Source organism: Coregonus clupeaformis, chromosome 1 (assembly GCF_020615455.1).
Source record: "Coregonus clupeaformis isolate EN_2021a chromosome 1, ASM2061545v1, whole genome shotgun sequence".
NCBI classification, from domain to species: domain Eukaryota; kingdom Metazoa; phylum Chordata; class Actinopteri; order Salmoniformes; family Salmonidae; genus Coregonus; species Coregonus clupeaformis.
Window position 1 is genome coordinate 63,978,181 of NC_059192.1, and position 27,526 is coordinate 64,005,706.

At 43.8% G+C, this 27,526-nt stretch overlaps 1 protein-coding gene across 1 annotated transcript in view; it reads right to left on the reverse strand.

Annotated features, from left to right (window-relative positions):
• The window catches only part of LOC121571651 (attractin-like protein 1), a 351,689-nt gene that overhangs the window by 268,562 nt on the left and 55,601 nt on the right, over positions 1–27,526 (reverse strand). Inside the window, exons 2-7 of the mRNA XM_041883244.1 lie at positions 20,576–20,659; positions 20,230–20,343; positions 19,458–19,586; positions 18,456–18,664; positions 11,959–12,133; positions 11,532–11,619 (exon numbers count right to left, since the gene is read on the reverse strand). Of these exons, the coding sequence (XP_041739178.1) occupies positions 11,532–11,619; positions 11,959–12,133; positions 18,456–18,664; positions 19,458–19,586; positions 20,230–20,343; positions 20,576–20,659 (799 nt within the window). The remainder of the gene's footprint in view (positions 1–11,531; positions 11,620–11,958; positions 12,134–18,455; positions 18,665–19,457; positions 19,587–20,229; positions 20,344–20,575; positions 20,660–27,526) is intronic.

The window sequence follows — 27,526 nt, forward strand, 5'->3', positions numbered from 1 at the left end:
ATACACTCAATGACCTGACACTACAGTACCTTAACCTGATAGTTATGCTACTAAAACCTTTTAGAGTTTATGCTACTAAAACCTACTACAGCCATTGCAGTGATCTAAGATAACAATAGTCATAAATGCTATGGCATCCTTATTTTACAGTGCAGACTACTACTCTACTGCAACTATCCATTTCCTAAACATAAAGCAACATTCTGTACTGTACAGTCAACCTAGAGGAGCTCCACCCTCACAGGAACAAAGAAGGGAACATCCTAGCACAGGTAACACACTGTGTCACTACACCGCAAGGGGCCAATTATACCATATCCCTGGCCACAAACACATCCCACCAGGGAACCAACAGCCTTAAGAGTCTTTTCTGTCAAGGAAATCTGCTTCTCTCTTACTTCCAAATTACCTCAGCACGCACTGCAGCCCCCACCTGAATCACGTTTCACTAATCCCAGAACTAAAATCTTGCATAATTGCGTAAAATGCTTGAGTAAGTTCTGGGGGGAGATGTTAGGAGAAAGATACTAACGCGAAAGATACTATGCACGTTTCAGGCTAGTCTATGAGCCAAACGTCCCCTCCCCTTCCGAAATTCGAAAGATAAGAGCACCTGCAAAATCGTGATTTGTCCAAATGATCAGTGCCGAAGAATCAGCATACCGGAACAAAGTTCCTTGTTAGTCGTCGCATTCCCACAGTCTGTTGACAGAGGCTAATACCATTTATTTTACATGCCTCTGTCCACGAGAGATTACTCTCTCACACGCACAGTCTGAGTCCTGTAGTAGAAGCAGTGGGAGAGGAAGAGGAGTGCACAAAACACACAGCCAAACACACACTCCAACACACAGCCAAACACACACTCCAACACACAGCCAAACACACACTCCAACACACAGCCAAACACACACTCCAACACACAGCCAAACACACACTCCAACACACAGCCAAACACACACTCCAACACACAGCCAAACACACACTCCAACACACAGCCAAACACACACTCCAACACACAGCCAAACACACACTCCAACACACAGCCAAACACACACTCCAACACACAGCCAAACACACACTCCAACACACAGCCAAACACACACTCCAACACACAGCCAAACACACACTCCAACACACAGCCAAACACACACTCCAACACACAGCCAAACACACACTCCAACACACAGCCAAACACACACTCCAACACACAGCCAAACACACACTCCAACACACAGCCAAACACACACTCCAACACACAGCCAAACACACACTCCAACACACAGCCAAACACACACTCCAACACACAGCCAAACACACACTCCAACACACAGCCAAACACACACTCCAACACACAGCCAAACACACACTCCAACACACAGCCAAACACACACTCCAACACACAGCCAAACACACACTCCAACACACAGCCAAACACACACTCCAACACACAGCCAAACACACACTCCAACACACAGCCAAACACACACTCCAACACACAGCCAAACACACACTCCAACACACAGCCAAACACACACTCCAACACACAGCCAAACACACACTCCAACACACAGCCAAACACACACTCCAACACACAGCCAAACACACACTCCAACACACAGCCAAACACACACTCCAACACACAGCCAAACACACACTCCAACACACAGCCAAACACACACTCCAACACACAGCCAAACACACACTCCAACACACAGCCAAACACACACTCCAACACACAGCCAAACACACACTCCAACACACAGCCAAACACACACTCCAACACACAGCCAAACACACACTCCAACACACAGCCAAACACACACTCCAACACACAGCCAAACACACACTCCAACACACAGCCAAACACACACTCCAACACACAGCCAAACACACACTCCAACACACAGCCAAACACACACTCCAACACACAGCCAAACACACACTCCAACACACAGCCAAACACACACTGCAACACACAGCCAAACACACACTCCAACACACAGCAAACACACACTCCAACACACAGCAAACACACACTCCAACACACAGCCAAACACACACTCCAACACACAGCCAAACACACACTCCAACACACAGCCAAACACACACTCCAACACACAGCCAAACACACACTCCAACACACAGCCAAACACACACTCCAACACACAGCCAAACACACACTCCAACACACAGCCAAACACACACTCCAACACACAGCCAAACACACACTCCAACACACAGCCAAACACACACTCCAACACACAGCCAAACACACACTCCAACACACAGCCAAACACACACTCCAACACACAGCCAAACACACATCCAACACACAGCCAAACACACACTGCAACACACAGCCAAACACACACTCCAACACACAGCCAAACACACACTCCAACACACAGCCAAACACACACTCCAACACACAGCCAAACACACACTGCAACACACAGCCAAACACACACTCCAACACACAGCCAAACACACACTCCAACACACAGCCAAACACACACTCCAACACACAGCCAAACACACACTCCAACACACAGCCAAACACACACTGCAACACACAGCCAAACACACACTCCAACACACAGCCAAACACACACTCCAACACACAGCCAAACACACACTCCAACACACAGCCAAACATACACTCCAACACACAGCCAAACACACACTCCAACACACAGTCAAACACACACTCCAACACACAAGCCAAACACACACTCAAACACACAAGCCAAACACACACTGCAACACACAGCCAAACACACACTCCAACACACAGCCAAACACACACTCCAACACACAGCCAAACACACACTCCAACACACAGCCAAACACACACTCCAACACACAGCCAAACACACACTCCAACACACAGCCAAACATACACTCCAACACACAGCCAAACACACACTCCAACACACAGTCAAACACACACTCCAACACACAAGCCAAACACACACTCAAACACACAAGCCAAACACACACTCCAACACACAGCCAAACATACACTCCAACACACAGCCAAACACACACTCCAACACACAATTAGTAATCCCATCCGGCTGGAGGGGGGTTTAACCACTGCACCACCAGCAACCCCCACGCTTCTGTTTCTACCACGCGTCCCTCCAAAGCTCTATTTCCGACAGTGGGGACTTTTATTGAAGGTAACTTTTTTATTTGTGAATACAAAATGTGAATGCCAAGCAGGGGATGTTATATAAACGATATGATCTAAATGCATGTGTAATGACGAGCTATTGCTTCGGTCGGTATTATAAAATCGATAATGGGCGCGGGCGACAGCCTATATTCCTAGCAGCGGCAGACACTTACGGTAATCTCTCAATCCTCAGAGGGGAGATAGAGAAGAATTACATATTTCAGGGTAGATGGAGGACTCTTGAATTACAGACTTGAGGGGGATGGTGTGTATGGAGGGGAGAGAGTAGGGGTGTGTGTGTGTGTGTGTGTGTGTGTGTGTGTGTGTGTGTGTGTGTGTGTGTGTGTGTGTGTGTGTGTGTGTGTGTGTGTGTGTGTGTATGTATGTGTGTGTGTGTCTGTGTGTGTGTGTATAAACAACAACATGCATGGTCACACCCACACATGATCTTCTCCCTGACCCTGAAAGTCTATTCTCTCATGTTCCTGTCTCTAGATTCCAGGTTTGTTGGCTTGATTTCTCCGTGTATATCAATGATGTCGCTCTTGCTGCTGGTGACTCTCAGATCCACCTCTACGCAGACGACACCATTTTGTATACATCTGGCCCTTCATTGGACACTGTGTTAACAAACCTCCAAACGAGCTTCAATGCCATACAACAATCCTTCAGTAGCCTTCAACTGCTCTTAAACACTAGTAAAACTAAATGCATGCTTTTCAATCGAACGCTGCTAGCACCCGCCCACCCGACTAGAATCATCACTCTCGACGGGTCTGACCTAGAGTATGTGGACAACTACAAATATCTAGGTGTCTGGTTAGACTGTAAACTCAACTTCCAGACTCACATAAAGAATCTCCAATCCAAAGTTAAAGCTAGAATCGGCTTCCTATTTCGCAACAAAGCCTCCTTCACTCATGCTGCCAAACATGCCCTCGTAAAACTGACTATCCTACCGATCCTTGACTTCGGCGATGTCATTTACAAAATAGCCTCCAACACTCTACTCAGCAAATTGGATGTAGTCTATCACAGTGCCATCCGTTTTGTCTCCAAAGCCCCATACACTACCCACCACTGTGACCTGTACGCTCTTGTTGGCTGGTCCTCACTACATGTTCGTCGTCAAACCCACTGGCTCCAGGCAATCTATAAATCACTGCTAGGCAAATCCCCGCCTTATCTTAGCTCATTGGTCACCATAGCAGCACCCACCCGTAGTCTGCGCTCCAGCAGGTATATCTCACTGGTCATTCCCAAAGCCAACACCTCCTTTGGCCGCCATTCCTTCCAGTTCTCTGCTGCCAATGACTGGAACGAATTGCAAAAATCTCTGAAGCTGGAGACTCTTATCTCCCTCAATAACTTTAAGCATCAGTTGTCAGAGCACCTTACCGATCACTGCACCTGTACACAGCCCATCTGAAACTAGCCCACCCAACTACCTCATCCCTATATTGTTATTTATTTTGCTCTTTTGCACCCCAGTATCTCTATTTGCACATCATCTCTTGCACATCTAGCATTCCAGTGTTAATACTATTGTAATTATTCTGCACTATAGCCTATTTATTGCCTTACCTCCATAACTTGCTACATTTGCACACACTGTATATATATTTTCTGTTGTATTTCTGACTTTATGTTTTTTTTTACCCCATATGTAACTCTGTGTTGTTTTTATTGCACTACTTTGCTTTATCTTGGCTAGGTCGCAGTTGTAAATGAGAACCTGTTCTCAACTGGCTTACCTGGTTAAATAAAGGTGAAATAAAAAAATAAATAAAAATTATGTGCTGCACTAGCTCAGCATAAGGCTTACATTTAAAATCTCTTCAATGTAGATGTCCATTTATATGCTAATTGTGGATTGCTGCTTTCCGTATGTGGGGCCGGTGGATGAAGAACAGCGGCCAAACATGGATCTTCCCACCCGCAGAGGAAATGAACAGAGTGAAGGAAAGGGGGTTCATAACGGAGGAGGGAGTTAAACAGGTACAACTAAATATGTCTCTACTGCCATAATGACTAATATAGAGACGTTTCCTCCATTTCCTCAAATTTTTCAGTTTTTGGTTAATTGACACCTGGACACACCAGTGGTGCAGGTACACCATTGTGAATGGTAAAGGAACATTTGATGGACTAAGTGTGTTCAATCAAACACATGAATGGAACATGTGAAAGATAGGGGTATAGTCAAAAAGTGGGCACACAGCCATGACTGTCCACACATGCATGCACACACTCACACTAACACACATACAGTACTTTCAAGAAGTAGTCATACCCCTTTACTTATTCAAAATCTTGTTGTATTACAGCCTGAATTCAAAATGGATTAAATATATGTTTTTTCTCAACCATCTACACACAATAACCAATAATGACAAAGTGAAAACATACTTTTAGAAATGTTTACACATTTATTGAAATATAAATACAGAAATAGTATTCACACCCAAGTCAATACTTTGTAGACGCACCTTTGGCGGTGATTACAGCTGTGAGTCTTTTTGGGTAAGTTCCTAAGAGATTTGCACACCTGGATTGTACAATATTTGCCCATTATTCTTTTTTAAATTCTTCAAGCTCTTTCAAGTTGATTGTTGATGATTGCTAGACAGCCATTTTCAAGTCTTGCCATAGATTTTCAAGCCGATTTAAGTCAAAACTGTAACTAGGCCACTCAGGAACATTTAATGTTGTCTTGGTAAGCAACTCCAGTGTAGATTTGGCCTCGTCTTTTACTGGATATATGAGAGTTGAAGGCTCATGTCTATCAGCACAGAGAGAGGGGGAGAGATCATAGAAAGTGAATCTCATTTTACAGTAGTTCTGTGAGAGATACAGGCGCGCTTCTTTCTCTCACCACAGCAATGGCCATGCGTTGGTCTATATAGGCTACAATGTTGTGCAAAGCGTAAATGCGGGCCAGCCCAACGTGAATCAATTCTTAGAATATCCGGTAAGTTTTCACATTACATGTTTTAGGGGGCTGGAGAATTACAGAGGAGTCAAAGTTGAATTAAAGTCTGATTGCTTTTATTATCATTTTTACATTGCAAACAGTGAAATGTATTTTTCATGCCGGATGGTTGAATCTTTGTTTGAAATTCACTGCTCGACTGAGGGACCTTACAGATAATTGTGTGTGTGGGGTACAGAGATGAGGTAGTCATTCAAAAATAATGTTAAACACTATTATTGCAGACAGAGGGAGTCCATGCAACTTATTCAAATAAAATAAAATAAAATGTATTGGTCACATACACATGGTTAGCAGATGTTATTGCGAGTGTAGCGAAATGCTTGTGCTTCTAGTTCCGACAGTGCAGTAATATCTAACAAGTAATATCTAACAGTTCTACAACAAAAACCTAATACACACAAATCTAAGTAAAGGAATGGAATAAGAATATATCAATATATGGATGAGCAATGTCATTATCAGAGTGGCATAGTCTAAGATGCAATAGATAGTATAGAATACAGTATATACATATGAGATGGGTAATGCAAGATATGTAAACATTATTAAAGTGGCATTATTAAAGTGACTAGTGTTCAATTTATTAAAGTGGCCAGTGATTTTCAAGTCTGCATGTAGGCAGCAGCTTCTCTGTGCTAGTGATGGCTGTTTAACAGTCTGATGGCCTTGAGATAGAAACTGTTTTTTCAGTCTCTCGGTCCCAGCTTTGATGCACCTGTACTGACCTCGCCTTCTGGATGATAGCGGGGTGAACAGGTAGTGGCTCGGGTGGTAGTTGTCCTTGATTATATTTTTGGCCTTCCTGTGACATCGGGTGCTGTAGGTGTCCTGGAGGGCAGATAGTTTGCCCCCCCTCCACTGCTGTCCCGTCGATGTGGATAGGGGGTACTCCCTCTGCTGTTCCCTGAAGTCCACGATCATCTCCTTTGTTTTGTTGACGTTGAGTAAGAGGTTATTTTCCTGACACCACACTCCGAGAGCCCTCACCTCCTCCCTGTAGGCTGTCTCATCGTTGTTGGTAATCAAGCCTACTACTGTTGTGTCGTCTGCAAACTTGATGATTGAGTTGGAGGCGTGCATGGCTACGCAGTCATGGGTGAACAGGGAGTACCGGAGGGGGCTGAGCACACACCCTTGTGGGGCCCCAGTGTTGAGGATCAGCGAAGTGGAGGCGGCCCGTCAGGAAGTCCAGGACCCAATTGCACTGGGCGGGGTTGAGACCCAGGGCCTCAAGCTTAATGATGAGCTTGGAGGGTACTATGTTGTTGAATGCTGAGCTATAGTCAATGAACAGCATTCTTACATAGGTATTCCTCTTGTCCAGATGGGATAGGGCAGTGTGCAGTGTGATGGCGATTGCGTTGTCTGTGGACCTATTGGGGCAGTAAGTAAATTGAAGTGGGTCTAGTGTGACAGGTAAGGTTGAGGTGATATGATCCTTGACTAGTCTCTCAAAGCACTTCATGATGACAGAAGTGAGTGCTACAGGGCGATAGTCATTTAGTTCAGTTACCTTTGCATTCTTGGGTACAGGAACAATGGTGGCCATCTTGAAGCATGTGTGGACAGCAGACTGGGATAGCAAATGTTTTATCCTGAACTTAATTAGGCTTGCCATAACAAAGGGGTTGAACACGTATTGACTGAAGACATTTCAGCTTTTCATTTGTAATTAATTTGTAAACATTTTGAAAAACATAATTCCACTTTGACATTATGGGGTATTCTGTGTATTTTTTTTTTTTTTACATTCAGGCTGTAACACAACAAAATGTGGAAAAAGTAAAGAGGTGTGAATACTTTCCAAGGCACTGTAAGTTGCATGGACTCATTCCGTGTTCAATAATAAGTGTTAACATGATTTTTGAATGACAACCACATATTTGTACCCTAAACAATTATCTGGAAGGTCCCTCAATCGAGTAGTGAATTTCAACCACAGATTCAACCACAAAGACCAGGGAGGTTTTTCAATGCCTCACAAAGAAGGGCACCGATTGGTAGATGTGTAAAAATTCAAAAAGCAGACGCTGTATATCCCTTTGAGCATGGTGAAGTTGTTAATTAGGCTTTGGATGGTGTATCAATACACCCAGTCACTACAAAGATATAGGTGTATTTCCTAACATGCCAGAGAGGAAGGAAATTGCTCAGGGTTTTCAATATGAGGCCAATGGTGATTATAAAACAGTTACAGAGTTTAATGGTTGTGATATGTGAAAACTGAGGATGGATCAATAACATTGTAGATAATCCACAATACTAACCTAAATAACAGAGTGAAAAATGGAAGACTGTACAAAGTAAAAAATAATCCAAAACATGTATCCTGTTTGCAACAAGATACTTAAGTTTCCTTATAGAATCATAGCCGTGGGAAGTGTACTGGAGTTGCCCTGATAAATTGAAATACATTTGCCAAAGTTATATAATTACTGCTGTCTGTTCAGAAAGAAATGAAATAATTCCGAATACTACACACAGAGTGAGCCTATAATTTAGTCACAGAGGATCAATAGCTTATTTTAAAAAATAGCCTAGCTGTGGATTGTGTGTAGCCCAATCACAATGCATGCTTACAGTCGGGAACGCGCCTCAAATCTGTCAGTGAACAGCATGCAGCCAAAACAGGCCTTTCGCAATATTTAAAATACAATCGCGGGAAAACATGTTGGAAAGCAAATGGATCCTGCTGAAAAGAGAAGACTATTCTGTCTGTAGGCTACCAAGTTATCAACTTCCAAATAGGCCTATTGAGCGAACAGCATTGTTTTACAAAGTAAAACAAAAGAGAGATAAGCTTTTGGCAAGAGCGCATCGGCCATCGCCAGTGAGTGAGCTGCGCATCATTGAGCGAGTCAGTGAAACTGGAAAGCTTTTTGACGTCCAAAATAAACTTCTCAGCCTTTCAAGCCATAACCTTTGAGCTGTAAAATACTACTTCCAATCAACTCACGTAAGCAAAGCTGAATCCCCTTAGGTGAGTAACCATAGTAAGACATCTAATATAAAATCCATTTGTACCCCTTCATGAAAGCAACCCAAGCATTTAAGAGTTTAGCAGTAAAGGAAGAGTTTAATGTCACACATTCATGCCAGAGGCAGCCTTTCTATTTGACAGGGAGGGTCATTCAGACAGACTCCTATAGTTTCAAGGGGAGAAGAGGCAGAGAAGGCATTTTAAATGTGGTCATGCTTGTTTCCCCTAGTGAGACAAAGCGTCAGTTAGCCAAGGCAAAACCTGCAGCCCTTCTGCTCTCTGACAAACCCTGAGGTCCCCAACTCCATCTTACTGCCATGTGATCTCTACTCAGACCCAGGGAGGCAATCCTCTTAGCTCCCTCACCCAACAGAGAGAGGGAGAGAGGATAACCACAGAGAGAGAGAGAGAGAGAGAGAGAGAGAGAGAAAGAAAGAAAGAAAGAAAGAAAGAAAGAAAGAAAGAAAGAAAGAAAGAAAGAAAGAAAGAAAGAAAGAAAGAAAGAAAGAAAGAAAGAAAGAAAGAAAGAAAGAAAGAAAGAAAGAAAGAAAGAAAGAAAAAGAGAGAGAGAGGAGGGAACCCTGTATAAATGTACACAGTATATGTGTGAAGGAGAAAGAAACACCCAGAGACACAGAAAGAGTCAGAGAGAGAACCCTACAGTATATACAGTGAGGGAAAAAAGTATTTGATCCCCTGCTGATTTTGTACGTTTGCCCACTGACAAAGACATGATCAGTCTATAATTTTAATGGTAGGTTTATTTGAACAGTGAGAGACAGAATAACAACAAAAAAATCCAGAAAAACGCATGTCAAAAATGTTATGAATTGATTTGCATTTTAATGAGGGAAATAAGTATTTGACCCCTCTGCAAAACATGACTTAGTACTTGGTGGCAAAACCCTTGTTGGCAATCACTGAGGTCAGACGTTTCTTGTAGTTGGCCACCAGGTTTGCACACATCTCAGGAGGGATTTTGTCCCACTCCTCTTTGCAGATCTTCTCTAAGTCATTAAGGTTTCGAGGCTGACGTTTGGCAACTCGAACCTTCAGCTCCCTCCACAGATTTTCTATGGGATTAAGGTCTGGAGACTGGCTAGGCCACTCCAGGACCTTAATGTGCTTCTTCTTGAGCCACTCCTTTGTTGCCTTGGCCGTGTGTTTTGGGTCATTGTCATGCTGGAATACCCATCCACGACCCATTTTCAATGCCCTGGCTGAGGGAAGGAGGTTCTCACCCAAGATTTGACAGTACATGGCCCCATCCATCGTCCCTTTGATGCGGTGAAGTTGTCCTGTCCCCTTAGCAGAAAAACACCCCCAAAGCATAATGTTTCCACCTCCATGTTTGATGGTGGGGATGGTGTTCTTGGGGTCATAGGCAGCATTCCTCCTCCTCCAAACACGGCGAGTTGAGTTGATGCAAAAGAGCTCGATTCTGGTCTCATCTGACCATGAAACTTTCACCCAGTTCTCCTCTGAATCATTCAGATGTTCATTGGCAAACTTCAGACGGGCCTGTATATGTGCTTTCTTGAGCAGGGGGATCTTGCGGGCGCTGCAGGATTTCAGTCCTTCACGTCGTAGTGTGTTACCAATTGTTTTCTTGGTGACTATGGTCCCAGCTGCCTTGAGATCATTGACAAGATCCTCCCGTGTAGTTCTGGGCTGATTCCTCACCATTCTCATGATCATTGCAACTCCACGAGGTGAGATCTTGCATGAAGCCCCAGGCCGAGGGAGATTGACAGGTCTTTTGTGTTTCTTCCATTTGCGAATAATCGCACCAACTGTTGTCACCTTCTCACCAAGCTGCTTGGCGATGGTCTTGTTGCCCATTCCAGCCTTGTGTAGGTCTACAATCTTGTCCCTGACATCCTTGGAGAGCTCTTTGGTCTTGGCCATGGTGGAGAGTTTGGAATCTGATTAATTGATTGCTTCTGTGGACAGGTGTCTTTTATACAGGTAACAAACTGAGATTAGGAGCACTCCCTTTAAGAGTATGCTCCTAATCTCAGCTCGTTACCTGTATAAAAGACACCTGGGAGCCAGAAATCTTTCTGATTGAGAGGGGGTCAAACACTTATTTCCTTCATTAAAATGCAAATCAATTTATAACATTTTTTGACATGCGTTGTTCTGGATTTTTTTGTTGTTGTTCTGTCTCTCACTGTTCAAATAAACCTACCATTAAAATTATAGACTGATAATTTCTTTGTCAGTGGGCAAACGTACAAAATCAGCAGGGGATCAAATATTTTTTTCCCTCACTGTAGATGTATGGTACCAGTTGATGACAGAAAGCTAGATGGAAGGAACACATCTACTCTGACAGTGGGCTGATAGTGGGCTGTGACCATTAGCTGCTTTACCTGGTAGAGAGCCAGAGAATGGCCGTATCTCTGCAGAGGACCACTATTGATTGGCACCACATCCCAAGTGCTGCTCTCCATATTATAACTGCAGATAGGAAAAAAGAGAGTCAGGCCTGAGCTATACAGAACATTCAACAAAGAGATAGATAGATGGAGAGTGGAGGGAGAAGTTAGCGATACAGAGAGATATTACAGGTAAAGGGAGACAACGAGAGATGAAGTAGTACAGGGGAGAGAGAGAGACAGAGAGTTTGGAGCAAAAGACCCACAGAGAGAAGGCAAAAGACAGGAAGGAGAGAGACAAATATATAGGAGGTAAATATACACAGAGAGAGATGAAGAGAAAGAGGGGGAAAGACAGACAGACAGACAGAGACAGCCATACATACAGAGGTTCCAGGCCTCTCTTCAGTCAGTGCCTTACTTGAGCACCATGTGGAAGGAGCTGTAGTTGAAGGTGTATCCTCCAACGACCCACATGAGTTTCCCGTGGACCACAGTCTTATGGGAGGCCCTGCCCAGAGACTGTCCGAAGGGCTTGACGTTAGGCATCACCCAGTAAGACTCTGTGGATGGTACTGACAGAGCACAGTCTGGACCTGGATAGGATGACAACACATGGCTCAAACACATATGTAAAATACCTACAAATAACTGAAAGTATGTGAGGTGCGTTTGTAGCAAAATACTCTCTTCAACAACACTACAATACAGCTGACTACCAAACATGGTACCATACCACCATCTGCTGGTGAAGAGCCTGATAACACAGCCTATGTCATGAGGGGGGTCGGCCATGATGGTGATGAGCTCACATGGCTAACAGGACCCCACCACCCAGACGCCAACTGGTGGCAGAACCATTAGGGGTTTTAATCAGGAGGGAGGGACTGATTCATCAAACCCCATTATTAGAAGGACCCCATGATATTGGCCTCTGTTGGCCCCTATTAGAGTGGGGGACAGACAGTGGACAGGGGGAATGGGTGGCTGTGATCGGGTCTATGGGCCAGGACGTTGTCTAACCCAATACATCAGTGGAGAAAACCTCATTAGGGAAATGACCAGTGTGAAATGACCAGTGACCAGCAACTCATAGCTACTCATAGCATAGCAGTGGCACCCTGCTGACCAGCTCTGTCTAATTGAGAGGTGCTTGGTTGGTTCTAATGTAAGGATGAAGTATTAGGTTTTCAGTTTTATTTATTTGCACCAAAGAAAAGAAGTGAAAGACAAAACAGTACAGATAAAAACAGCTAAAAACAGTGTGAGGTTAGAAAAAAAAAGTTTGTTCAATCAGTTCAACAAAGCATATAAATTATAATTGTACATTATATACTCAGTACACAAGAAAAAACAAGTTTTCTTATGTGTGTGTGTGTGTGAGAGAGTTAGGCAACATAGAGGGGATTATTGGGTAGTTTGGTTCATCAGGTTGACCCCCAGTCTTCGCTTGATGTTATTGAGGGATGATGAGGTTTTGGCAATGTAAAGATAAGAATTCCAGAGTATGGTACCTCTGTATCTGATAGAGAATTGACTATGTGAGGTGCGGCAGTGGGGAAGGTGAAGATTATCGCAGTGTCTTATGCACTGTTACTATTAAAACCTACCCCAACCAGAAACCGTGGATAGATGGCAGCATTCGTGAAAAACTGAAAGCACAAACCACCGCATTTAACCATGGCAAGGTGACGGGGAATATGGCAGAATACAAACAGAGTGGTTGTTCCCACCGCAAGGCAATCAAACAGGCAAAATGTCAATATCGAGACAAAGTGGAGTCACAATTCAACGGCTCATGAAGCTGGTTGAGAGAATGCCAAGAGTGTGCAAAGCTGTCATCAAGGCAAAGGGTAGCTATTTGAAGAATCTCAAATATAAAATATAATTTGATTTGTTTAACACTTTTTGGGTTACTACGATGTAGAAAATAGTACAAATATAGAAAAACCCTTGAATGTGTAGGTGTCACGGTTCAGACAGACGACAAGAGGACCACAATTGCGTCACACCAGAAAGTTTATTTAAACTTAAGGGGAAAGGGATGTAGGGAGTGAGTGAAGGCTCCAGGGGTTCTCCCGTCCGATGTGCTGGGTCTGTGCCTCCCCCCAGTGGCAGCGATGCGTCCGATGACGCCGGTGGTTGGTGGTCCAGAAGTCCTGGGGGGGGGAGGAAACACAGACACAACGGGGCGGATGAAAACAGGCAGAAGTACAGTTCAAGGGAAATCCAAATACGTTGTAGCAAGGCAGAAGGCTGGTCAGAGTTACCGGGGTCGAAGAGTAGTCAGGAGTCGTAATGGCAGGAAGCAGGTCTGGTTTTCCTGGGGCAGAAGAGTATCCAGGAATCAGGCAGGTCCGGGGTCACAAAACAAGGGTGAGCCAGAAGCGCGAGCACACAGGTTCCGGGTGTGAGCTTTGCAGACGATCTGACAAAGGAGAGCTGAAAGACAGGGCTATAAATACTGGGAGAGGTTAGTGGGTAATGCAGCGCAGCTGGCAGAGTAATTAGAGCCGAGCAGAGCAGGGACAGGTGGAGCTAGTTAGGCTGAGTAGAGAGAGAGTGGTGAGCAGAGTGGAAACAAACTAAGGTGGTAACCCGGTGGAGTGAGAGGGCTCATGACAGTAGGTGTTCTAAAACTTTTGATTGGTAGTGTACGTTAGAGGTTCAGTAATCAAGGAAGACACTGATTTCACCAAAGAGGCACCAATCTCATCATGACCTGCTGCTGATAGAGCTCTTTACTCTAATCCAAGATGGCATAGCAGTGCGGTCGTGTTTTCTGTAGTGTCCTCATGTAAATAGCCTTTTTTGTTCTCGTCTTTTTCGTATATATTTCTCAATCTCACTTTCCATCCTTTAACTAAATATACTTTCCTGCAACCCGTCTCACCCAATGTGGAACGGATTCTATTATTTCTTCATATATTTTTATCCAGAACCTCTGGCTGAAACTAGCCAGCTAGCCAGCTAACTAGCTACTTGCTATTAGACACCGTTAGCGGTTTTCACCATTGTCTGTGGCCATGGCCTGCACTACCTAACAGCCAGCTCTAGTCTGGACAATTATCGGCCAGTCTGCACCGTCAGCACATCGCGCCATCGAGCCAGAGCATATCGGATTTTCTGCCGGAATCACTGAATCACTGGACCTTAACACCGGATCATCGCAACTAGCTAGCTGCAACCGAATGGCTGTTGTCGTTGTTGGCTAATCACCACTAATCACCACTGTCCTGAAGCTAACCCCAGTTAGCCTTGAGCTAGCCTCGAGCCAGGCCCATCTCCCGTCAACCGGACAGGACCTCCTAGTGTTGACACGGAGCCCCGCTAATCCATCACGACTGGTCTGCCGACGTAATCGTCTGATGTGGTTCTCATTGCGACGACCACGAAGATCCATCTGCTAGCCCCGGCCCGCTAGCACACGCAATCAACAGCCGTGCCTGTAGCGTAGCAGCCACTGAACTGCTCCCGGACTTACTTATTGCTGTTCACTGGAACTTATGATCACTCAGGTACACAGCTGATGCCTGCTGGACTGTTCCTTTATACAGTACCCCATCCTGTTGATCTGTTTAGCCTCAGCTCAAACTTTCGTCGCCATTACCAGCTGTTGTCTTAGCTCTCTCGAATAACACCTGTGACTGCTTTATGCCTATCTCTCATGTCAATATACCTTGTCTATTGCTGTTTCGGTTAGTTCTAACTGTACTTTTTCAATGTAGAGCCCCCAGTCCTGCTCAACCTGTCTCAGATAGATCCTTTGTCCCACCCCCCACACACGCGGAGACCGGCTCAATCGGTGCCTCCAGTGATGCTATCTGTTTCATTTTTACCCAACGCTTAGGTTTACCTCCACTGTACTCATATCCTTCCATATCCTTGTCTGTACATAATGCCCTGAATCTATTCTACAACGCCCGGAAATCTGCCCTTTTTTTTCTCTGTACCCAACGCACTAGAAGAACATGTCTTAAAGCCTTTAGCCGTATCCTTATTCTACTCCTCCTCTGTTCCTCTGGTAATGTAGAGGTTAACCCAGGCCCTGTAGCCCCCAGTATCACTCCTGCTCCCCAGGCGCTATCATTTGTTGACTTCTGTAATCGCAAAAGCCTTGGTTTCTTGCATGTTAACATCAGAAGCCTCCTCCATAAGTTTGAGTTATTCACTGCGTTAGCACACTCAGCCAACCCTGATGTTCTAGCAGTGTCTGAATCCTGGCTTAGGAAGGCCACCAAAGATTCTGAAATGTCCATTCCCAACTACAACATTTTCCGTCTAGATAGAACTGCCAAAGGGGGCGGAGTTGCAATCTACTGTAGAGATAGCCTGCAGAGCTCTATCATACTATCCAGGTCTGTGCCCAAACAGTTTGAGCTTCTACTTCTAAAAATCCACCTTTCCAGAAATAAGTCTCTCACTGTTGCCGCTTGCTACAGACCCCCCTCAGCACCCAGCTGTGCCCTGAACACCATATGTGAATTGATTGCCCCCCATCTATCCTCAGAGTTCGTATTGTTTGGTGACCTAAACTGGGATATGCTTAACACCCCGGCCGTCCTACAATCAAAACTAGATGCCCTCAATCTCACACAAATTATCAAGGAACCTACCAGGTACAACCCTAAATCCGTTAACATGGGACTAATTTACCCTCTAAATACACCTCCGCTGTCTTCAACCAGGATCTCAGCGATCACTGCCTCATTGCCTGCGTCCGTAATGGGTCCACGGTCAAACGACCACCCCACATCACTGTCAAACGCTCCCTAAAACACTTCAGTGAGCAGGCCTTTCTAATTGACCTGGCCTGGGTATCCTGGATGGATATTGACCTCATTCCGTCAGTAGAGGATGCCTGGTTGTTCTTTAAAGGTGCTTTCCTCTCCATCTTAAATAAGCATGCCCCATTCAAAAAATGCAGAACTAAGAACAGATATAGCCCCTGGTACACCCCAGACTTGACTGCCCTTGACCAGCACAAAAACATCCTATGGCATACGGCATTAGCATCGAACAGTCCCCGCGATATGCAACTTTTCAGGGAAGTCAGGAACCAATATAAACAATCAGTTAGGAAAGGAAAGGCTAATGATTTCAAACAGAAATGTGTATCCTGTAGCACTAACTCCAAAAAGTTTTGGGAGAACACTGTAAACACTGTAAAGTTCATGGAGAATAAGAGCACCTCCTCCCAGCTGCCCACTGCACTGAGGCTAGGAAACACTGTCACTACCAATAAATCTACGATAATAAAAAATTTCAACAAGTATTTTGCTACGGCTGGCCATGCTTTCCACCTGGCTACCCCTACCCCGGACACCAGCTGCGGACCCCTACAAATCAGCTGGGCTAGTCAATCTGGACCCTTTCTTTCTAAAACTTAAACTCTCCTTCCAGACTCACATTAAGCATTTCCAATCCAAAGTTAAATCTAGAATCGGCTTCCTATTTCGCAACAAAGCCTCCTTCACTCATGCTGCTAAACATTCCCTCATAAAACTGACTATCCTACCGATCCTTGACTTCGGCGATGTCATTTACAAAATAGCTTCCAACACTCTACTCAGCAAATTGGATGTAGTCTATCACAGTGCCATCCGTTTTGTCACCAAAGCCCCATATACTACCCACCATTGTGACCTGTACGCTCTCGTTGGCTGGCCCTCACTACATATTCGTCGCCAAACCCACTGGCTCCAGGTCATCTATAAATCCCTTCTAGGCAAATCCCCGCCTTATCTTAGCTCATTGGTCACCATAGCAACACCCACCCATAGTATGCGTTCCAGCAGGTATATCTCACTGGTCATCCCCAAAGCCAACACATCCTTTGGTCGCCATTCCTTCCAGTTCTCTGCTGCAAATGACTGGAACGAACTGCAAAAATCTCTGAAGCTGGAGACACTTATCTCCCTCACTAACTTTAAGCATCAGTTGTCAGAGCAGCTTACTGATCACTGCACCTGTACACAGCCCATCTGTAATTAGCCCACCCAACTACCTCATCCTCATATTGTTATTTACATTGTTATTTATTTAGCTCATTTGCACCCCAGTATCTCTATTTGCACATCATCTTCTGCACATCTATCACTCCAGTGTTAATACTCAATTGTAATTATTTTGCACTATGGCCTATGTATTGCCTTACCTCCATAACTTACTACATTTGCACACAATGTATATAGATTTTCTATTGTGTTATTGACTGTACGTTTTGTTTATTCCATATGTAACTCTGTGTTGTTGTTGTTTTTTCCGCACTGCTTTGCTTTATCTTGGCCAGTTCGCAGTTGTAAATGAGAACTTGTTCTCAACTGGCTTACCTGGTTAAATAAAGGTGAAATAAATAAAATAAATAAATACAAATATCTTATGTGATTTAACTAAGGGAAAGCAGTGGTGAAATACAGAGTTGAAAGATGTGAGAAAAGTCAGGTAAACAGACTCCACATCGGCCTGATTATAAAAAATGTCCCATGAAATATCATTAATCAACATCTTAAAGCGCTCACAATTAGTTTTGTTAAATATTCTACATTAGTGCTATTAATCATTCCCATCTTTTCATTTCCAGCTGCCAAATAGAAGTGGAAAATTGGAAAGTGGTCAGAAATGTCAGTATAAAGTATAACTGTATTAGCCACATTATTCAAAGAATTTGTAAAAATAGTATCAATAAGGGTGGCAGATGAACTGGTCACTCTTGTAGGCATATAGATGAAGGGATACAGATAGCTGAAGTTCTCTTTTCAGCCAGAAGATGGCCGTGTGACTCAATCTACAAGAACACAAAGAACTTACCTTTGTCATTGAAGAAAAAATGAATGAACCCTATAAACCACCATGAAGATACCACACCATGGTGACAACATTGACACAATATTAGAATAACCATGGCCCTAGCCCCACCTTGCCAGCTGTCGTTGCAGACACAGCTCTTCTCCCCAGTGAGGTCACAGTAGCCATGGTCGGGGCTGCCACAGTTGTTCCTGCAGTAGGGGATGTCACAGGCCTCGCCCTTCCAGTACTTATCACACTCACAGTACACCCGGCTGGCGATGGAGTTCCCTGTGCTGCACTTCCCATGGCCCGAGCAGTTATTGGGGCACGAGTTGACCCTGCAGACACAGAACAGAGAGATGGGAGGGATGGGGATGTACATTTTGAAAGGTTATCATTGTAATAATTGACGAAAGACAAATAGCTGACAGAATGATTGATTAACAGAGGTGATTGACATCCATTGGAGCATTATTTTTCTGGGAGCAGAACAGATAGAGTGAGATACAGAGGAATTGAGAGAGAATTAGAGAGAAGTGCAATAGAGACAGACACAATAATTGAGAAAGAGGGAAGGTACAGTAGACAGAGAGACAGAAGTCAAGGATTCAGGATAATGCATGGGCTTTTCAGCAAACACGGGGACGATAATGTTTAAGGCTGTGACAACTGCGTTGCTATGGCAACACCTTTATGGCCACAAGGTGTATGTCTGTGCTGGAGACCTTGAGGCTGAGCTAGACTCTAGTCTGAAAGCCCATCCTTCTCTCTGGCTGCTGCTTTGTGAGGCAACCCAATTAATACTTGTTCAGAATCACACACACACACAGTACACAGTACACACACACACAGACGTCTCTCGTATGTCAACGGGTGTTATCTCCTCAGCTGTAATGGCGTTCCCCAGCTAATCCTGTGACAGACATTGTAGACCCTAGAGAGGATGGGATGTGGTCTGAGGTTGTATGTGTGCAGGAACATATAGAGAGGAAAGACAATTTAATGGGGACATGGCTCTTAGCCAACCCACTGTCTGCTACTGAGTCAGAGACTTCCCCAATGTGGATATACTGTATAGGTGAGGACTTTGACTGTAAATGTAAAGTGTGTGTATTGGCTAGGGCCACTCACGAGTAGGAGATGTGGAATCCAGTAAGGTTGTAGGCAGCGTCACTGAAAAAATGCAACAGTGCGTATCCAGAGGTTGCTACCACTTCCGGAACAGTCTCGTTCCCTCTCGGTTCCGGGACAACGAGACCGCTGTAGGAAAAGAAGAAAAAGACATTAATGATGGAGTATTCGCACACGGTATTCACACACACACACACACACACACACAAAACACAAATGCATGCTAAGCTCCAAAGCATGCTGGGTAAATGATCACCCTTCGCTTGACTGCTGAGCTGGGATTGCTGTCACCATGACAACCCCCCCTCCCCTTCCGTCCACCCTCCTCCTCTCTCTACATCATTGGGAGAAAGTGATTCCTTTCTCTCCTTGGGATCGATCCCTCTATCGCATGGAGGATCAGGCTCAGGCCTGAACAGCACAGCACACACAGTACACACAGCAAAGCTCCATCAAGGTTATCGGAGAGAGTGGAGAAATCCACTCTAATCTGTTTACCAGCAGTCAGACAGAGTCCCCACTGGGAGGACTACACACAGGCTCCTAGGTTCAACACAAAGACCACACAGACAATACTGATGGACCAGGGGAGAGTTGATGGTGAAGGACCCCCAGTGGAAGGAATTACTTTGTGGACCGATTGTTCAAAGGGAAGGGGGAGAGAGGGTGGCTAGGTGGGTGGAGAATATTGCTTCTAAAGATTGGAGAGGAGGAACACCTAAAACAGGCCTAAGAGTAAACACGTATCTAAATAGAGTATGATGACACTCACCTGAATACTGCGACCAGAGGTGCATAGATGGAGTCTCCGTCATAGACGTACATGTGGTCCCAGCTACATTCCGTGGCAAAATGGTTGAAGCGCAACCTGAGCACAGCGTTTGGGCTGGAGGACAGAACATAGAGCATGGTTTAAAATGGGCTGCAGTAGTAACTAGAACTTCACAACTGCCCACATCTGACCAGGATTCTTTACAATAGACAAATAATTTAACACTAAGACCATTGAACAATAAGATTAATCAGTCTAAGAATGGATTCATACTGTACGGAATGTAGAGAAATGGGGGTATGAACAGCGATAGGAGGGAGGAGGAAAGAGAGAAAGAGCTACTTACTAGCCCTCGATCAGCCAGGTGCACTTGGTCTTGTACTTGTAGTTGATTGGTCCATCAGTGAGGGAACCTGACAGCTCTGTTAACCTGGCAAAGAGTGAAAAGCAGCAATTAATACATGGAGAGAGAAGGATGGATAGATACAGTTGATGTCGGAAGTTTACATACACCTTAGCCAAATACATTTAATTTAATCCTAGTAAAAATTCCCTGTCTTCGGTCAGTTAGGATCACCACTTTATTATAAGAATGTGAAATGTCAGAATAATAGTAGAGAGAATTATTTATTTCAGCTTTTATTTATTTCATCACATTCCCAGTGGGTCAGAAGTTTACATACACTCAATTAGTATTTGGTAGCATTGCCTTTAAATTGTTTAACTTGGATCAAACGTTTCGGGTAGCCTTCCACAAGCTTCCCACAATAAGTTAGGTGAATTTTGGCCCATTCCTCCTGACAGAGCTGGTGTAACTGAGTCAGGTTTGTAGGCCTCCTTGCTCGCACACGCTTTTTCAGTTCTACCCACACATTTTCTATAGGATTGAGGTCAGGGCTTTGTGATGGCCACTCCAATACCTTGACTTTGTTGTCCTTAAGCCATTTTGCCACAACTTTGGAAGTATGCTTGGGGTCATTGTCCATTTGGAAGACCCATTTGCGACCAAGCTTTAACTTCCTGACTGATGTCTTGAGATGTTGCTTCAATATATCCACATCATTTTCCTTCCTCATGATTCCATCTATTTTGTGAAATGCACCAGTCCCTCCTGCAGCAAAGCACCCCCACAGCATGATGCTGCCACCCCCGTGCTTCACGGTTCGGATGGTGTTCTTCGGCTTGCAAGCACCCCCTTTTTCCTCTAAACATAACGATGGTCATTATGGCCAAACAGTTCTATTTTTGTTTCATCAGACCAGAGGACATTTCTCAAAAAAGTACGATCTTTGTCCCCATATGCAGTTGCAAACCATAGTCTGGCTTTTTTATGGCGGTTTTGGAGCAGTGGCTTCTTCCTTGCTGAGCGGCCTTTCAGGATATGTCGATATAGGACTTTATTGTGGATATAGATACTTTTGTACCTGTTTCCTCCAGCATCTTCACAAGGTCCTTTGCTGTTGTTCTGGGATTGATTTGCACTTTTCGCACCAAAGTACGTTCATCTCTAGGAGACAGAACGCGTCTCCTTCCTGAGCGGTATGACGGCTGCGTGGTCCCATGGTGTTTATACTTGCGTACTATTGTTTGTACAGATGAACGTGGTACCTTCAGGTGTTTGGAAATTGCTCCCAAGGATGAACCAGACTTGTGGAGGTCTACAATTTTTTTTCTGAGGTCTTGGCTGATTTCTTTTGATTTTCCCATGATGTCAAGCAAAGAGGCACTGAGTTTGAAGGTAGGCCTTGAAATACATCCACAGGTACACCTCCAATTGACTCAAATGATGTCAGAAGCTTCTAAAGCCATTACATCATTTTCTGGAATTTTCCAAGCTCTTTAAAGACACAGTCAACTTAGTGTATGTAAACTTCTGACCCACTGGAATTGTGATACAGTGAATTATAAGTGAAATAATCTGTCTGTAAACAATTGTTGGAAAAATACTTGTGTCATGCACAAAGTAGATGTTCTAACCGACTTGCCAAAACTATAGTTTGTTAACAAGAAATTTGTGGAGTGGTTGAAAAATGAGTTTTAATGACTCCAACCTAAGTGTATGTAAACGTCCGACTTCAACTGTAGGTCACAGTTGGGTCACTATTTAAAAGAAGACGGAAAATAAGCTATAGGATGAAAAATGCCAGAGTTTTGGTACAGGTAAAGCCGACTAGCGCTAGCTAACACTAACTATCAATTTGTCCCCCGTCATTAGAGGGTATAGGCTTAATTAAAACTCAAAAAAGGTGAGAATGAAGAAATGTCATCCCATTTGCAACATGGACTGTCCCAATTAAGCCTACTATTAAAACGCTGTTATTATACTCCTTTCCCTCTGCACAACAATCATACACTACACCTCATTCATCATGAATAAGAAAGCTGGCCAGCATATCAAATCTATTAAATGAGGTCAATAAACATCACCAGGAAAACACCTGCTTCTCTTGGCTGAGTAGAAACACATAATAGAATGGCACTCAGCATGGTGAGAGACGGGGAGGGAGACAAATTTGTCAGCCATGGGTTTGCCTGCTACATTTTATGTGCATATAAATGAAAAACTATTCCAACCTGTCTATCATATGAGCCCATCAATGTGGTGCAGCTACAGTACATTTCTTGTGAGTAAGTGTCATCTGAGGTGTGTGTTTGAGTGTCTGTTTGTGCATTGGCGTTCTCTACATGTGATCACATTGAGGGCCTTCCTCATCTCAAATGGGGAATTGAGGGACAGATATGTGTCCGCTTTAAGGAGTCCTTAACTGAACAACAATCCCAACAACCATCTCAACCAATTACACTGAAACCAGGGCCATCATTTTCTGTAAACAAATCCGTGCACCAAGATGCAATTCGATGCGTGGTAAATTTACTGTTGAAGAAAAATACCCTTTATAATAAAGCCATAATAACATATGTGATGTGGCATAGGCTACAGTTGAGAAGAGGCGCTTTTAGGATTTCCACACATTTTTTTTGGTGCTTTTAAAAACAAATTTCATGCAATTGTACGTAATTTACATGATAGAAGACATAATAATAATAATAATAATAATAATAAAATAATAATAATAATAATAATAATAATAATATAATATGCCATTTAGCAGACGCTTTTATCCAAAGCGACTTACAGTCATGCGTGCATACATTTTTGTGTATGGGGTGGTCCCTGGGATCAAACCCACTACCTTGGCGTTACAAGCGCCGTGCTCTACCAGCTGAGCTACAGAGGACCACATTGGCTGAATGTTTTTAATACCACACAAATGACCCAAATATTTATTTAGGCTACAGTAGGCTATTAAACACAATTTCCAGTGGGAGACTGACTCACCTAATGATGAAGCCATAGGCTACTACTCACGGTGATGGCCGATGCGCTTCTCTTGGCAATAGCCTATCTCAAGATGAGCTACTTTGAAAAACAGTGCTGCTGTTTGCAAAGAAATTGGGAGTTGTTGAGAAAAACAAATCTATTGGTTCTACAGACAGATTAGTCTTCTCTTTTCAGCAGTGTGGCATTTGCTTCCAAACTGTACGTTTTCCCCGCAATTGTATGTTGAAATGTGCAAAAGGCAAACAGACAGCCACAACCAACCATACAGTATAATTATAATCCATAGATGGCAGTTCCCATTCAAGTCAGGACTGGCAGCCATTGCTATAGTACCCATAGAGTTTAATAGTCAAATGGCCAGGGTAAGAGGTTCCAAAACCCTTCTATGGATTATGTCTATGTCCACAATGAAAAAAGCTGTATATTTGGGTACATGCTGGCCAAATTGCAGCCTTCCCAAATGTAGGCAACCGGTAACTGCCAAAATAAATGAGGGATACAAATAACATGTTATGCATGTTATGGGTGCATTTTCCTGGCATGATTTATGTCCACTTGTAGAATCTATGCCAAGGCGTATTGAAGTTGTTCTGGCAGCTCGTGGTGGCGTTTCCTTTATTTAGGCAGTTACCTGTATGTGCTTGTGATCTAATTTAATCCAAACCATTGATCCATCATTCCTTCAATTCTGACCAGTTTCCCAGTCCCTGCCGATGAAAAACATCCCCACAGCATGATGCTGCCACCACCATGCTTCACTGTGGGGATGGTGTTCTCGGGGTGAGGAGAGGTGTTGGTTTTGCGCCAGACATAGCGTTTTCCTTGATGGCTTAAAAGCTCAATTTTAGTCTCATCTGACCAGAGTACCTTCTTCCATATGTTTGGGGAGTCTCCCACATGCCTTTTGGCGAACACCAAACGTGTTTGCTTATTTCTTTCTTTAAGTAATGGCTTTTTTCTGGCCACTCTTTCATAAAGCCCAGCTCTGTGGAGTGTATGGCTTAAAGTGGTCCTATGGACAGATTCTCCAATCTCTGCTGTGGAGCTTTGCAGCTCCTTCAGGGTTATATTTGGTCTCTTTGTTGCCTCTCTGATTAATGCCCTCCTTGACTGGTCCGTGAGTTTTGGTGGGCGGCCCACTCTTGGCAGGTTTGTTGTGATACCATATTCTTTCAATTTTGTAATAATGGATTTAATGGTGCTCCGTGGGATGTTCAAAGTTTCATATATTTATTTATAACCCAACCCTGATCTGTACTTCTCCACAATTTTGTCCCTGACCTGTTTGGAGAGCTCCTTGGTCTTCATGGTCCCTCTTCCTTGGTGGTGCCCCTTGCTTAGTGGTGTTGCAGACTCTGGGGCCTTTCAGAACAGGTGTATATATAATGAGATCATGTGACACTTAAATAAAGTCCATCTGTGTGCAATCTAACTAATTATGTGACTTCTGAAGGTAATTAGTTGCACCAGATTTTATTTAGGGGCTTCATAGCAAAGGGGGTGAATACATATGCACGCACCACTTTTCCGTTATTAATTTCTTTAGACATTTTTGAAACAAGTAATTTTTTTCATTGCACCTCACCAATTTGGACTATTTTGTGTATGTCCATTACATGAAATCCAAATATAAATCAATTTAAAGTACAAGTTGTAATGCAACAAACTAGGAAAAATGCAGTGGGGGATGAATACTTTTGCAAGGCACTGTACAGGAAAATTCTTGAGGGAAACCTGTTTCAGTCTTCCAGAGATTTGAGACTGGGACGGAGGTTCACCTTCCAGCAGGACAATGACCCTAAGCATACTGCTAAAGCAACACCCGAGTGGTTTAAGGGGAAACATTTAAATGTCTTGGAATGGCCTAGTCAAAGCCCAGACCTCAATCCAATTGAGAATCTGTGGTATGTGATGGGAATTCTTTAGTAAACTATTGGATAAACAAAGTTAAATCACAGACGTGACGAATATATAGTCAGGATTCTCTGTTGCTAGGCAAGAACTTGAATGGTTCCTTTCACTGGGCTTGGGTGTGAAGTGGGGATCTGACCTAGGGTCGAATTGCCCGCTCTTACCTAATTCATGGCTGTCCTACCTTATCAGAGACTGATACCAGACTGTTGCCTAATGCATCTCTCCTCAAACAAAGTAGAGAGAGAGCGGCGCCAGAATTGAACAAATCCTAGACTAATCATGAGTAATTACAGAATGACGGGAGGGATGAGAGGAGTAGGTTTGGGTATGTTTGAAAGATTAAATGTGGACCTGTCATGTCCAACAATCTATCTTTAGGTCAAGCCAGGGAGAGCCGGGGTTGAACAGAGTTTAAACTGCAGATGAGTGTTTTTGCATGATAAGGGCTGGATTGATTGTCCTACTAAAAGTCAAATTCAGCCACTATCATAGACTAAGGAAGAGGGCAGAGCGGTAGAGAGAGGGAAACTGAAGATGGTGGTGGGGGAACCCAAGAGGGAGGGGCTTTAAGCTAAAATGTATGTGAATATGACTATGTAAACGGAGAGCTGAGACGTAGAGGGGAGGTGCTCTGCAGACCATCTTGGCTTCCGTTAATCTGTGTAATAAAGTATATATTGATTCTACAAAAACTCTGGAAGAACTTTGATTTTTAATAAGTATAGTGATAATTGTCCACAACATATGACTTAAAGATTGCTGTACACCAGCGGAACCCATCCAACTTGAAGGAGCTGGAGCAGTTTTGCCTTGAAGAAAGGGCAGAAATACCAGTGGCTAGATGTGCCAAGCTTATAGAGACATACCCCAAGAGACTTGCAGCTGTAATTGCTGCAAAAGGTGGCTCTACAAAGTATTGACTAATTACACGCTCAAGTTTTCTGTTTTTTTGTCTTATTTCTTGTTTGTTTCACAAGAAAAAATATTTTGCATCTTCAAATTGTTAGGCATGTTGTGTAAATCAAATGATACAAACCCCCCCAAAATCCATTTTAATTCCAGGTTGTAAGGCAACAAAATAGGAAAAATTCAAAGGGGGGTGAATACTTTCGCAAGCCACTGTATATATATATTACATAAACAGCGCCTTCAGAAAGTATTCAGACTCCTTGACTTTTTCCCCATTTTGTTAGGTTACAGCCTTATTGTAAAATTGATTGAAAATGTTTTCCCCTCATCAATCTACACAAAGAAAAAACAGGTTTGTAGAAATGTTTGCTTATTTTTTTTAAATAAAAACCGGAAATATCAAAGTTAATAAGTATTCAGACCCTTTACTCAGTACTTTATTGAAGCACCTTTGGCAGCGATTACATCCTCGAGTATACTTTGGTATGACACTGCAAGATTGGCAAACCTGTATTTGGGGAGTTTCTCCCATTCTTCTCTGCAGAGCCTCTCAAGCTCTGTCAGGTTGGATGGGGAGCATTGCTGCATAGCTATTTTCAGGTCTCTTCAGAGATGTTCGATCGGGTTCAAGTACGGGCTCTGGCTGGGCCACTCAAGGACATTCAGAGGCTTGTCCCAAAGCCACTCCTGCCTTTGTCTTGGCTGTGTGCTTAGGGTCGTTGTCCTGTTGGAAGGTGAACCTTCGCCCCAGTCTGAGGTCCTGAGCACTCTGGAGCAGGTTTTCATCAAGGATCTCTCTGTACTTTGCTCCGGTCATCTTTCCCTCGATCCTGACTAGTCTTCCAGTCCCTGCCGCTGAAAAACATCCCCACAGCATGATGCTGCCACCACCATACTTCACCGTAAGGATGGTGCCAGGTTTCCTCCAGATGTGACGCTTGGTTTTCAGGCCAAAGAGTTCAATCTTGGTTTCATCAGACCAGAGAATCTTGTTTCTCATGGTCTGAGAGTCTTAAGGTGCCTTTTGGCAAACTCCAAGCAGGCTGTCATGTGCCTTTTACTGAGGAATGGCTTCCGTATGGCCTGATTGGTGGAGTGCTGAAGAGATGGTTGTCCTTCTGTAAGGTTCTC